General features: G+C 35.5%; 2 protein-coding genes across 3 annotated transcripts; one reads left to right on the forward strand and one right to left on the reverse strand.

Annotated features, from left to right (window-relative positions):
• Positions 1-3,154: 3,154 nt before the first annotated feature.
• LOC122603734 (splicing factor 3A subunit 2) lies at positions 3,155-7,914 on the forward strand. Its single transcript, XM_043776522.1, has 7 exons — positions 3,155-3,368; positions 3,510-3,679; positions 4,373-4,449; positions 5,239-5,304; positions 6,321-6,395; positions 6,472-6,546; positions 7,370-7,914. The coding sequence occupies exons 1-7, from the start codon at positions 3,217-3,219 to the stop codon at positions 7,739-7,741; spliced, it is 987 nt and encodes a 328-aa protein (XP_043632457.1). The 5' UTR covers positions 3,155-3,216; the 3' UTR covers positions 7,742-7,914.
• Positions 7,915-9,709: 1,795 nt separating this feature from the next.
• On the reverse strand, positions 9,710-13,228 carry LOC122605695 (CCR4-NOT transcription complex subunit 11). 2 transcript variants are annotated; one of them, XM_043778651.1, is made up of 2 exons: positions 13,140-13,228; positions 9,710-11,404 (listed from the first exon to the last, which is right to left on the reverse strand). In XM_043778651.1, exon 2 carries the CDS (start codon positions 11,395-11,397, stop codon positions 10,090-10,092), a length of 1,308 nt encoding a protein of 435 aa, XP_043634586.1. In that variant the 5' UTR covers positions 11,398-11,404; positions 13,140-13,228; the 3' UTR covers positions 9,710-10,089. The 2 variants fall into 2 exon arrangements, with proteins under 2 accessions (XP_043634586.1, XP_043634585.1); XM_043778650.1 differs by having other exon boundaries at positions 13,112-13,218.
• Between the last annotated feature and the right edge of the window lie 354 nt (positions 13,229-13,582).

Consider the following 13,582-nt stretch of genomic DNA (forward strand, 5'->3'; position numbering starts at 1 on the left):
GTAAATTCAACAACTCTTCACAACATCTCTCTGAAGTGATATGAGCATTAGTTGCAGCAGCGGAATCATGCGGCTGAGGAGATGTCTGACCATCAAGACTGCCACCAGGGGAAGCAAACCGAGGTTGAGAAGCTCTGCGAATTGTAAGGTCTACACAGGGAGATCCAACTCTTGACAAATGACCTTTTAGTCCTTGTCATCAAACTTTGAAAATAAAAATAAAAAATCCATGTCATCAACAATCACTACAAGAAAAACTGGAATTACCGACGGCCAAAATCCGTCCCAAAATGACTTTAGCGACGGATTATGGCCGTTCCTAAAATCGGCCTCGGAAATATTTAACGACAGATTTTGGGACAGGCATAATTTTAACCGACAGTTTTACGACAGAAATATTTAACGACGGATTTGGGACGGTATAATTAACGACGGATTTGGGACGGATTTATTAGTGACGGACTAATTTAGTGACGGATTTGCGACGGACATTTTTACCGACAGACACATTTGCAACGGATTTCCAACGGATTATTATTTTAGGATATTGATTTATCGACAGATAATTTCCGTCCCTATGCGTTTGGTTCACAGAATATTTTGGGAAGGAATGAAATCTTTCAAAGGAATTGGAATTTGAAGGAATGGAATTTGACGAAATGTTTTTTATTTTTTTAAAAGTCAAGTGATGGAAGGAATTCCTTCCTCCATCCCCAAAGAATGGAGATTCCATCAAATGATGGAAAGTTTACATTTCTATGGAATGAGATTCCCTCTTTTTTGTGCAACCAAACGCACTAAGGAATGAAATTCAATTCCAATTCCAATTCCATCAAATTCTATGAACCAAACGCGACCTAAAGGTTTTTTCCAAAAAAAAATATTAATACAGTATATGTATACAGTAGGTATACATATACCGTATTTAAGAATACAGTATACTTATACCTTTATACGTATACTGTATTCCTGTGTATGTATTATGCGTGTACATCTATGACGGGGCCCGTACGACTAAGGAATTTGGCTATCACACTCTATCACCTATCACCCCACCATCTCACTGCCGCAACGCGCAGGTACTTGCTCTCGTATAGATATAAAAGTTATAATATACTTGTATTCCATAGGTACTCGAGAAATATAGTACGGGTCTCAACTCTCAACAATTGAGGTTGTAAATCTAAATCTAAATCTACAACTATACAATTTAAAACTTTTATGAAAAAAATATATCACAACAAAACCTACAAGAAATTTCTATGATTATATTATTTAAAAAAATTGTTACAACATCAAACCTTGACATGATAGAGAACAAGTTAAACGCTTACGTCAATGTTCCAACAGTACATTTCGCTACTTTGATTTTTATTACATTATTTATATTTGAATTTATCGGTTTGTTCTTTCATAATTTTAAATGCATTCTAGAATCCACTCGTTTGTTCATTTTTGCATTATATGACTAACGAGAATATAATTATTTTTTTGCAAGACATCAATGAGAACTCGATCAATTATGTAATCAAAGTAAAGATATTGCTTCTCTGGAAGAGTATTTATAAAAAATATAAAAAAACCCTGCTACATCATCCAACTTGATATAATTTAACATTTAGTTTTTACATTTAAATATTTTCAATTCCTTTTTAGTATATTTTTACATTTAACGTATAATTATTATTATTTATTTCATATACTAATTCTTATATTACTAATTCTTATATTAATATTGTTGTAAAACCCTTGTATATGACACGGGTCTAAAATCTAGTAATTTAACAAACTAAAATCGTATAAAGAACGATAAAATTAAAAAACCTTAAAACCATAATCGACCTAAAACCAAACCAAAAAATCAAACAAACAAAAATCAAAGTTGATATTTGATGCCAAAATGACCAGATACAATGAACTGATCGACGCCAGTAAACTGAGCAAGTCAAATGAACTGATGAAAATTTCTGAGATAAGAGAAGATTCTGAAATGAAGTTAAATTCTGAGCTGAAGTCAATTTCTGAACTGAAGAGGTCATCTGAACTAAAGCAGAAATCTGAGCAAGTGATGCCATTTGAACAAGCCATGCTAATTCTGCTAGCGATAGCCCATTTCAGACAAGTGTTCACTGAACCAGTTCAGCCACCAGTTATAACACTTCTCCAGTGGCAGGAAGCTCCAGATACAACCATCAAAAATCCATCAGTGAAGTTCTCCACTGAAGCACTCTAGTGACCAGCTCCAGTCTCCAGATGGATGCTCCAGATGTACGTCTCCAGTGGAAGTCCATATTTCAGTTTTTCCAGTTGCCTTAATAAAGTTTATTCTGACACATGCTTATGGGGTCCAGTAAAAGAAGGATGACAGCTGTCCAAAAGAAAATGACAACAAAGGAATGAGTGCCCATATTATTTCTAACGGTTTGTGGGCCCTCTAGCAAAAGGAATCTTTCTAGAAGCTTTATCTGTCTATTTCCCATTGGCTAATAAATTAGTGGTTGTCCTTTGCACATGACAGCTTTTAGATTATTTTATTATTATTTCGATAACTCCTAGGAAATAGTTTATGTGACTATAAATAGGGGTTGTATTTCTCATTGTAAAGACAGTTTTTGATACTTGAAATTAAATGAAATTAATAGAGCAACCTCTATTTTCTTAAAAATCTTCATTTACCTTTATAGATCTTGGAGTGGTTTGGAGTGATCCCTTTATTTATAATTGTGGTGGTTCGTCCTTTATCAATTATAGTGGTAAGATCCAAAATCTTCGATTCCTTTAGCTGTGTTTGTGGTGGCTCAGACCTTTATCAAACATAATGGTGGGTTGAAGTGTTTCCTTTATCCTTGGTTCAGATTGCTTGACCTTTACGAATCTTGGTGGTGGATTCCTTTATCTATCATTTTATTTTATTGTCTTGTTTTTGTTGTTGTTTCACATAAAATTCAGAAAATAACAAAAATATTTAATTCCGTTTTGTTTAATTTCTGTTGTGCTTGAGTTTTTGCGCGTTTTACACATTAATAGTTTTTCTCGAAAAAGAAACTTTTTAATATAAAAAACAAAGGAGAAAAAAAAAAAAAGAAAAAGGGGGAACCAAATCAAAAAGACGGTTGTCGCCCCTCATATATTTCTATCAAGTTGGAAAAAAGAAAAACTTTGCCTGCCTCTCTTAATTTACAGGCAGCCGAGAGTGTAAAAGAGTTAAAAAAAAATATGGATAGAGAATGGGGTTCGAAGCCGGGAAGCGGTGGCGCAGCCTCCGCCCAAAACGAAGCCATCGACCGTCGCGAGCGTCTTCGCCGACTCGCTCTTGAAACCATCGATCTCGCCAAAGATCCCTATTTTATGCGCAATCATCTCGGCAGGTTCCATTTTCTTAAACCCTAGCTCACCCTACTTTTTTTTTTATTTAAAACATATATATACATATAATAGATATATATATATATATATATATATATATAAATAGAGAGAGAAAATATGAATGAATAAATTTGTGGTGGCAGTTATGAATGCAAGCTGTGTTTAACATTGCATAATAATGAGGGGAATTACTTGGCGCATACACAGGGGAAAAGGCATCAGACTAATTTGGCTAAAAGAGCTGCCCGTGAAGCGAAAGACGCCCCCGCTCAGCCGCAGCCTCATAAGCGTAAAGTTAGCCTTCGCAAGTCAGGTATATATATGTCGTTTCGGTTTCCATCTTTTCATATTTTACGTTTTCTGTAAATTGATTGGTACCTGCTTAATTGTTTTAATAATGCCGATTGGTAGTTGCATGTTGTTGTTGGTGTTTTTTGTGCTCTAGTTTAGGGGTCCATTAGCCAAGTATTCAACTTATGTTCTATTTTCTCTGTAAGTTTAGGCAGTAACTAGTAGTTCTCATTTGCGTGGTAATGTTAACTGGTTAAGAAGGACGAAAAGAAAAAAGTGTTTTAGTATATCAGTTCTAGTTCCTTTCTAGTAGTCTTAAGAGATTGACCATCTTGAATCGGTGTTTAATCAGTTTTTTACTCTTTTAGTATGTTCTACATTTTTTTTGAGGTTCTTGGGCGCACCCTTGGGAAGGCATTTACACATTTTCCCTTATCTACTCTCCTGCCTGATTTTCCTTGATAAGTCACCTTCCATCTAGATTTGATCACATATATTTTCTGCTACGAAGTAATTTACTTATTATCACGATTGCCTAACATCAAACCTCTCTTTGGGAAATTTCTATTTTTTATTTTATTCTTGCAAGTGCCAGGGAGTGCTCTTGTATAAGTATATGAGTTAATTAAGATTAAGTGTTTGTTATGTGTATTTGGAATGTGTTTCACATCTTTCTACCTACATGGAACTGACATTGAATGTAATGGTTGTGCAGTCAAGATTGGTCGACCTGGGTACCGAGTGACGAAGCAGTTTGATCCAGAGACGAAACAAAGGTCTTTGCTATTTCAGGTATTTATGTTTTTGTTTTTGAACATTGTCCCTCTGTTTTTACCTTCAAAAGTAAGCTACTTATCGGATGTGCATGGTATCATCAAACAAGTAAACTGATATACAGTTTTGAAAATTTTGAATAACTAGAAAGAGTGTTGCAGACGAAACCATTGCACTTGACAGAATTTAGCAGGTGTTAAAGTATGAAACACATTAGATGTGAACCACATTTGAAAATATGCACAAGTTAGAATGTTGTCTTTATAGCACATAGTAGTTGGAATACTGTTCATTATAGACGTCAAATTGTTTGTCAATAAGTATGCATTGATTCATTTCACTTAATGTCAATTACATCAAAAGCATTGAAAAGTATTTACTGAAAATTATTAAAATAATGCAAGCACAGAGCAAATTGAATTGACATTTTGGAACGTGAGGTAACAGCTGTTTCGCACAAGCAGTGTGATACGTTCAGGTGGGACTGTTTATCATTCCATATCAACACAATGGGAAGTTGTTGATTGTTTATAAGTTTATAAGCTATTTATAGTGTAAACTAAGAAGTGTCCAATATATGTTGATTCGATGATTGTAGATTACGTTTGTTCTTGCTTCACCGAGTTATAATGATTTGTCTCCCTAGCTGTACCTGGATAAAGATTTGCCATCAAGTGTCAACCAATTAAACTAATTTATAATGGATGTAATTGTCCAACCCTGGATTTCTTTTGTTTATGTAAATCCATATATTAGCAGTTTCTCTAGATTTCTGTTAAGCTTAAATTTCTTTGAATCTATTTTCAGATTGAATATCCTGAAATTGAAGATCTTACGAAACCCAGGCATCGGTTTATGTCATCCTTTGAGCAGGTATGGCCTTTCTTATTCTTGCTTAATCAATACCGAAACTGTTGCATGCATCATAATGTCATGAAATTATATAATCTAACCCTGTTTACATGGCACTGGTATAAACTCATGTTTTTTTTTTGCTTCATTGGTGCTACTCTTTCCATGTTACTAGTGTCATTAAGGGTTTTTTTAATGTTATACTCTCGGCCCATCAGTCTTCTTTATGTGCTTTATTTATGCATGTTGCTATATAGAGACCCATCACTTTGTTACCTACTTCTCTTAATCCATGTAGTTTTTTAGATCTTAGGATGAAGGATCTGTAAATCTAATAAACTATCTTCTCACTAACGTGGTTGCCAATAAAAATTGGTAGCCACCTGGTGACATGCATGCCCTGTTTAGTGCTAACTACCATTATTCTTGACACTCTTCTATTTGTCATGACATGGACTGCTCAATGCTGACATTTTTTTCTGTATTATTCACTCTAGAGATGACTTAGTGACTATATATTTTCATGTAGTAACTAATCTATATCCTTATTTCAGAGAGAGCATGATGGCTGACATTAATGTATAATGATTAACTTATGCTATAAGAAAGACCAGTTTGAATAGTCACTTTATTATGTAGGTGAAAGTGTGACCCAATTATATACGAATGAATTAATATGGGTTGTGTTTGATCTTAGACGGGTCAAATGGATCAATTAAGAAAATAGGTGCAAGTGGAACACGTCAAATGGGTTTGAAAGCCATCAATCCCCCCAACAAGCATACAAACCTCTTAAGTTCTTCTATTCAGATATATAGATTAGTTTTGTAATTAAAATACATTTTAAATATGATCATACTCTAACCCTTTCAGCATCTATGTTCTTATAATCTTCAACATGACTTATATTGTTTGGATAGTGTAGTTGGTCGTTACAAGGGTTAATGAAGTGTTATGCACCACTTATTGACCTCTTGAAATTAGTGGTTTCACTTATTCTATAAAAAAGACCACACTAACGAGTCTTTCATTGGCAGAGGGTTGAATCTTTCGATAAGAGGTATCAGTATCTTCTTTTTGCTGCTGAACCATATGAGACAATTGGCTTCAAGGTATTTTAATCCCATTCTTGCAATTACATTATTATTATGTATACATGAAGTGCTGATCACACAATCTGTTTTTTAGGTTCCTAGTACAGAAATTGACAAATCAACTCCCAAGTTCTTCTCTCACTGGGATCCAGATTCCAAAATGTTCACGGTAATACCTCTTTACGTTTTCCTAATGTCATGTCTAGTTTCTACATATTCTTTCCTTTCCAACAAGAGAGGTGCTACAGCTGACTATCAAGGTCAAATGGATATAGTCCGTGATAAACCCATTTGGAATTTTCTTGATCTTTGAAACAAGAAAGATGGTTTTGAACATTGTAGTGGTGTAATTATTTGTGGATTTGGGCCCATTGGGTAATGGGTTAGAATGGGTTGGAAACTTGGAATCATCAAACAAATAGTGTGCTTTGGTTTGGATTGGGCTGACCAGGAACATTTCTGTCTAAAACTATCAAAAGAGCTGCAATGGATGGCAGAGGGTCCGTAGTACTCGAAGACTGGAGTGATTCAGTAGCCGGGAAGGGGCCTAGAAGTGCCTACTACATACACATATTTTTACTTCTTTGTTCGTGAAATATGATTACAAATTTTTATGATTTTAGTAGTAATCAAATATATGAATAAATTTATTTTAAGGGGATTTATCGACCCGCTCCACTGAAGCTATGTCAAAGAAAAATAAGTTTTACTTGTTTGACCTCTTAGAGATAATTAAAACCTGAACTGACCTCCTCACAAGTATATGGGTCGAAACTGTCAACATCCATATGTCAGTATTTTATATACGAGTCAGATTTGACCATGGTAAGCTATACCTCAACCTTTTGTCAATTGGACATGCCATCAATAGATGACTTAAATGTCTAATATTTTTGAGCATCAGGCGGTTAAGCAAGCTCTTATCTTTCCAGGTCTGTATATCTTGTTATGAGTATTTTTCTGATGCTAATGTTGTATGTACAATTGTACAGTTGCAGCTATACTTCAAGGTAAAGCCGCCAGAGACAAAACCTCCATCAGCTGCAGCAACCAATGGAACATTAGCTCCTGGTGTCCCACCACCACCGCCACAACAAGCTCCCCCACCACCCCCACCTGCATCACAAGGCCCCCCAATGGGAAACCTACCGAGGGGTCCACCCCCTGGTTCTTTGCCGCCACCTCCTCCTCCGATAGGAAACGGACCGAGACCTATGCCACCTGGTGGAAACCTGCCTGCACCACCACCTCCTGTGGGTGGAGGCATGCCGAACTTCACACCCAGGCCTCCAATGCCACCACCTCCACAAGGGTTTCAAGGACAGCAAGGAGTCCGCCCTCCACCACCACCACCACCTCAGTAACCGAACCAAGTGAGAGCTGCTAAGCCTTCAGAAATCTTAAGTTTTACACCTTGTATGTGGGAAACCTGTATGAAACTTAGTTTTGTATAACCACATTTTGCATCACTTAACTGTTTTAATTCTTGTTACATTGGGTATTTTGTTTCTAACGTGAGATTATAATTTCAAGAGAATTAATGTGTTCATGGCGGATAATAGCTTATATGCTGGCAGGGCAAGTATTGACAAGGGGTAAGCACACAAACTCATCATTCTAGATTCCTCAAAACTTCTCTTCTAATACTATGACCACTTGCCTCAATTTTTTTCCGTTAATGTGAAGGTGAACCTGTCTTGGTATTGAGTTATATTTTATATTTTATTGGACGAAAATGGCATGGTGAGGCGAGAAAGGCCAAACTGCGTCACTGTTTTGTAAAGTGTCGTTGCATATCAATTATTGAAGTTGGAATGCATGAGTTCTTCACTTTTTCTTTTTTCAATCTGTTTGGCGTCTTTTAATTTTGTGAAAATTTATGTGGATATTTATTGTACCAGTGATCAATGAATACGATATGGAGGCATAATCAATCTCTTACACAGCCAGATCATGTTTTGCTCTAGTAATTGGTACGGAGAAGATTGCTCCAGTAAAATATGTTCTCTACAATTAGTTTTTCACTCGGTTTTTCATGCGTGTAAGATTGGTGTTATTTCCCACATTTGAATTCTTAGAGAGTGGGGAGTACAGCGGAAGCAACCCAGTATCTCACGGTATCGGTGGTGAACACCACTCAAGAGAGATATCGTGGAGGAAGAGAGGAGTGAGGAGATAGTGGTCATCGAAGCTGTCTCGTTTGTAGCACTTTGGTAAGTGGTCCTCACCTAGTGAATTAAATTAAAAAGTGATGAGGGGAGAAGAGGGGCAATCCTTGCATGAGGGAGGGGAGGGGATAAGAGGAGAAAGAATGTAAAAAAGTGGTGAAGGGAAGAGATACACTCCCTATGCCCACTGTGTTCTTGAGATTGATTTATAAAAGAAAAGAAAAGATTAGAAGATAAGTTTGCTTCCTCTCAAATCATCTCAAACATGGAAAGAAAATTTTTTAGACAAAAAACAACTAGATTACCCCCTCAAATCATATCATTTCCCTTCTTTTTTATCTTAAAAATAAACTCAAGAACACAACTAGTTTTATAATTCATTAGATTCCTTTATTTTCTTTGTTAAAAAACACTCAAGAACATAGTGTTTATAGATCCTTGTGACTATAAACGATGTGGTTTGCTTTGTTTTGATCCAAAAAATGGACCAAACTAGTAATGCCGGTTTTAAATATTCAGTTCAGTCGATCTTGTTTTTTTTTTCCCTGAATATTTTGGACCAACGAAACCGTCCAAAACTAGCTCAGCTTGGATTAGTTTGATGGTATCATGATGAAATAAGATTAGAGTATTATATAAAATACTTAAACTAGATATCATTGTTAAGACCCAGATCTCATAATTTCTAACTCATTCAAACTACTTTCAAAACGAATCAAACGACAAAAATTTATTTAACAAATATATAAAGGTCTTTGATGAGGGAAAATGAGAAGAGTTATAACATACATACCATGTAAAGTATAAAAAAAAGATGTAGAATATATTATAAGGAACGTATCTATTTTGGTTCAGTTTATACCGTGAATGATAGAGACAGACGTTAATTAAATCATTCGACTCGGTTTTGCCTTATTCAAACTGCTGGATCAATATCATAGTTTTCAGACCTGCCCAAACTATCTCACGTGCCCCGGTTCGGGTGGTTCGGCCAGTTACTTGATAACACCCCTATTATCAATGCATCAACAGTCATCACATTGTTCGGTCCTTGTTTCTTGTGGATTCTATCGATTTTTGGGGTTTGTCAATTGTTTCCAACATTACAGCGTGGTAAACAAGCATGTCATAAAAAGATGCTAAGAACAAAACAAACAAAAAGTATACACAAGAATGTCTTCATCATATGGGTATGACAACCTTCCAAAGTTTCAATGCACTGGCGGCATTTAGGTTGTGAACAATAATGCAATTCGCTCCCTCCAAAAGGCCGGTGATACCAGCTCAATCCTCAACAATCACATAGAAACACTTCGTATCAAGTATCAACAAGTTGCTCTGTTATCCAACTACTTCCTTGAATTATTAACTACACTAGTTTTTATATATTCAATTTTAATTTCAAGATTCTGGAACAAGATAACAATATACTATATCGAATCCCACCCCTAAATATCCATTTTTCCAATACAAACTTTTACGTAAAACTACAAAAAGGAAATCGTTAGATGAAGAAAAAGAGCAAACCTAGAACAAAACATTAATCATTCCAAGGTTTTAAGTAGCCTAAACAAACCTGCTGCTTCACGGATCCGCGAAAACTCGATACAAAATGCCTGAACTTCAATAAAAAGATCTTGAACATTGATTATCTTGTTTCTGATCAAACTCTGCAAGAAAACACACACGAGCCTCACCAACCGATTCTGCATGTACTTGTCCTTGATATTCTCGCAAGAAGATATACAGTTGGTTATGTACATATGCACAAACTCGGTTGGTAACTCAACAGCTGTGGTTAACCGGTTCACGACTTCCATTGAATGAAGACTCATGTCCATGTTCACAAGAACCGTGAAGTAGTCGGTGATTTCAGGTGAATTCATCAGTTTAATCAAAACTTCTACAGCTATGAGTGGATTATTCTCCACCAATTCAGGTAGTTTTCTTGGAGTTAATCCACAGTGATATACAAGTTTCGGGTCAGATGTTAACTCGACTAGAACTTGTTCTTGTTGAGCTGGAGCAAGTGGGCCTTTCAATGCCTTCACAATTAGATCACGCACAGCTGCACCACGGCTGGTGTCGGCACACATCCCCAAATCCCAAAGTGGTTCATGTGTGTTGTCGGGGTTAACCCATACTAATTCTCCTTCTAGAATTGGGAGTCGAGGTGGATGGGGTCTAGTCCAACGAGGATAAAGACCTTCCAATGATGAAGTCTGTAGTAGGGTCATCACTGCCTCATCTCTGTCACCTGTTCCAATCCTGGGCTTCACTCCTGGCTGCAAGTCAAACTCAGGGGAATTGACATCGCAGCCACGGGGAACCTCTGGATCGGGTATGATGTTTTTTATTGCAACATTTTTGAAGAAACAATTGAACGGATCAGGATGAGTTTTCGCATGGTACTGCTGGTTTAGCTGCTCGAGTGGTGGGAAACTGTGAGATGAGGGATCAAACTTCTTGATGTAATCTGCAGCTGATAATTTCAAAACCTCTTCAGTACCACCAGGAGAGGTGCTGGACCCTAGCAGATTAAGGATGAAAGCTCGCTCTGAACTTTCAGTTTTTTCATCACATGCGGCATTTATAAGCAACGAAAGGTATGGATTAGTGGATGATTGCAGGGAGGAATATGTGTGATGAAGCAAGGCAAATGCAACCAAACGCTCACTGGATTTTAGAAACTTTGGTGTGTCTTCCAAGAGAATGACAAGTGCAGAGCAGATTTCAAGATGCAGAGAGCGCGGAATCTTTGATGAGTAATCAGTTATGATCTCCTCAACGGGCCTTTTCTCGCCATCTTTAAGTAGTGAATACAGAACAGCTGTTGCTTGTTTCCCAATCATCTTTAGTCTACACAAAAACATATGATGATAACATAAGAAATTACTTATTTAATATCATTTATCAAGTAAAGTAATACATATAACATAATTAAATTTCTAATATATGTAAAGTTGGTATCAATTATAGAACATCAAGATTCAAGGTTATGCCTTCTTCAAGTTCAAGTCTTATGAAGTTCAACTGAGTCTATTGTAAATTGTGGTCTTCAACTTGAAGAAGAATGTAACAAACAAACAAAACATCAATATGATAATACTTTAATGTCAGGAAAAGAAGTGGCAAAAGTAGTTGATAGTATAACACTCGAACTACTTCAACTACCCAAAGATTTTGAAGTAAACTAGATTACCCTTACTAATAACACGGATTTAAATTACTATCAACCATTTGAGAGAAGTTAATAATCACACTTGGGTAGGCAATACAATTTTACTGAGCAGAATGGAGTAAATCTTCAAGGCAGATCATTATGCAAACATGTTATTGACTACTTTCAGAGTATCATAAATATACCAATTATTTTCCCCTAACTACAAGCTATCACTAAAAACATTTTTTTAGAAGGCCTACATCCATGCACATCCATACATCTTTGCATTTAGTCCATCACTGAACTTGAAGCCACAATCTCTTGGTTAATGGGTCACCTAGAATAGCGCTAGTCCAAAGACCCTTTGATAAGATATTGTTATAACAAAAGCAAAACAAAAAATCATTCTATGTTTTCTGAGCAACATCTGCATTCAATATACAAAACAAAATAGCGTCTTCAACTATTTTCAATTATCATAAGAACAACCAGTTCGCTACTTCTATAGAAAAACGATATATTCTTGCTGTGCTTCTTACATGGACATCCATAATGACTAGCAAAATAAGAATCACCATATTGCTATAGTCTTACAGATATGCATTTGGCGGGTATTATAAAGTACAATCTTACGTATTTTAAGCATCATATAACATTCAATAATCATTACTTTATGAGAATTACACGATTGCCAATTTATCCTTCTCTTTTGCAAATAGATCCACAATAACAAACAAAAATAGTGTTTATATAGCATACTCATATCACTAGCTAAGACTAAGATACACACTCATATTGCAGACGTGGAAAGAATCCCTAAAATTTTTTTATATAAAGTCCAGATATGTAGTTTCGGGCAATCCTCCGTGCATCACGCATATAAAAAATGCTAGTTACGATGAATTGCAAAATCGCCACAAATAACTTAAATTTGCTTCGAGAATTTGTTAAACTACGAACTCTTTAATTCAAAATTCTCCTCTACTCATACATCATTTCTACTACAACCTACAATAGAACTTTTATTTTGATTTCGAAACGAAAAATCTCAAAACTTTTGAGCCGATCAACCTAACTTAATAATATATATATAAATTATATATATAATTGTATCTTAACTGAACCAAATCAACAAGATATCAATTACTATAACAGATCAAAATTAGATTAAAAAAAATTAAAATAGCAATAGCTAGGGCTCCAATACACCTCACTAATTCAGAGCTTCTGTGATATATATAATATTATATATATATACACATACAGAGAGAGAGTAAATAGATATATAGATATAGAAAGATGATATGATAAGAGTAAACCCTAGAAAAATATAATAAATCGGATCGGAATCTACATATATAAATAACAATAATAATAATAATAATTAGTGAGTGTTGTGTTACCAGTGAGGGAGGGAGGGAGTTGTGTTACCAGTGAGTGTTGTATTATCGCCGTCACAATTTTAGATGTGAGAGAGAGAGATGAATTTTCTGTGAATGAATTATTTGAGTGGTGGTGACTGGTGAGTTTTTATTATTTTTATTATTATTATTACTTTTATAAAAAGTCAAATCTTCGATATCGAAATGGACATTTTTTGATATAAATATGTATTATTTTGGGTGAGCATTTCATCAAGTTAATTTTGCAAGTTGAGTCAGATGAATTTTTTGATTTGCCAGAATACTTCTAATTTGAACCTTCAAATTATAAGTTTTTTGAGGGGATCTCAACTTATTATTTTGTTTATCGTTGTGAACAAATCTTGCTAATAGAGTTAAATGTACGGACCGTCCATGTGGTTTACACAAGACATCATCTTTCGTCCCTGTGCTTTCATATTATCAGCCGTCGTCCTTTACAGGCGGATGAGA

The sequence above is a fragment of the Erigeron canadensis genome, chromosome 6, assembly GCF_010389155.1.
Source record: "Erigeron canadensis isolate Cc75 chromosome 6, C_canadensis_v1, whole genome shotgun sequence".
NCBI lineage: Eukaryota > Viridiplantae > Streptophyta > Magnoliopsida > Asterales > Asteraceae > Erigeron > Erigeron canadensis.

What these genes read in the sequence shown, in the direction of transcription:
- LOC122603734 (XM_043776522.1), top strand. Translation starts at nt 3,217, where the DNA reads ATGGATAGAGAATGGGGTTCGAAGCCGGGAAGCGGTGGCGCAGCCTCC. An exon ending in TTATGTCATCCTTTGAGCAG is followed by an intron (nt 5,305 to 6,320) that starts GTATGGCCTTTC and finishes TTTCATTGGCAG; the next exon opens with AGGGTTGAATCTTTCGATAA. An exon ending in ATGAGACAATTGGCTTCAAG is followed by an intron (nt 6,396 to 6,471) that starts GTATTTTAATCC and finishes TCTGTTTTTTAG; the next exon opens with GTTCCTAGTACAGAAATTGA.
- LOC122605695 (XM_043778651.1), bottom strand. Translation starts at nt 11,397, where the DNA reads ATGATTGGGAAACAAGCAACAGCTGTTCTGTATTCACTACTTAAAGAT.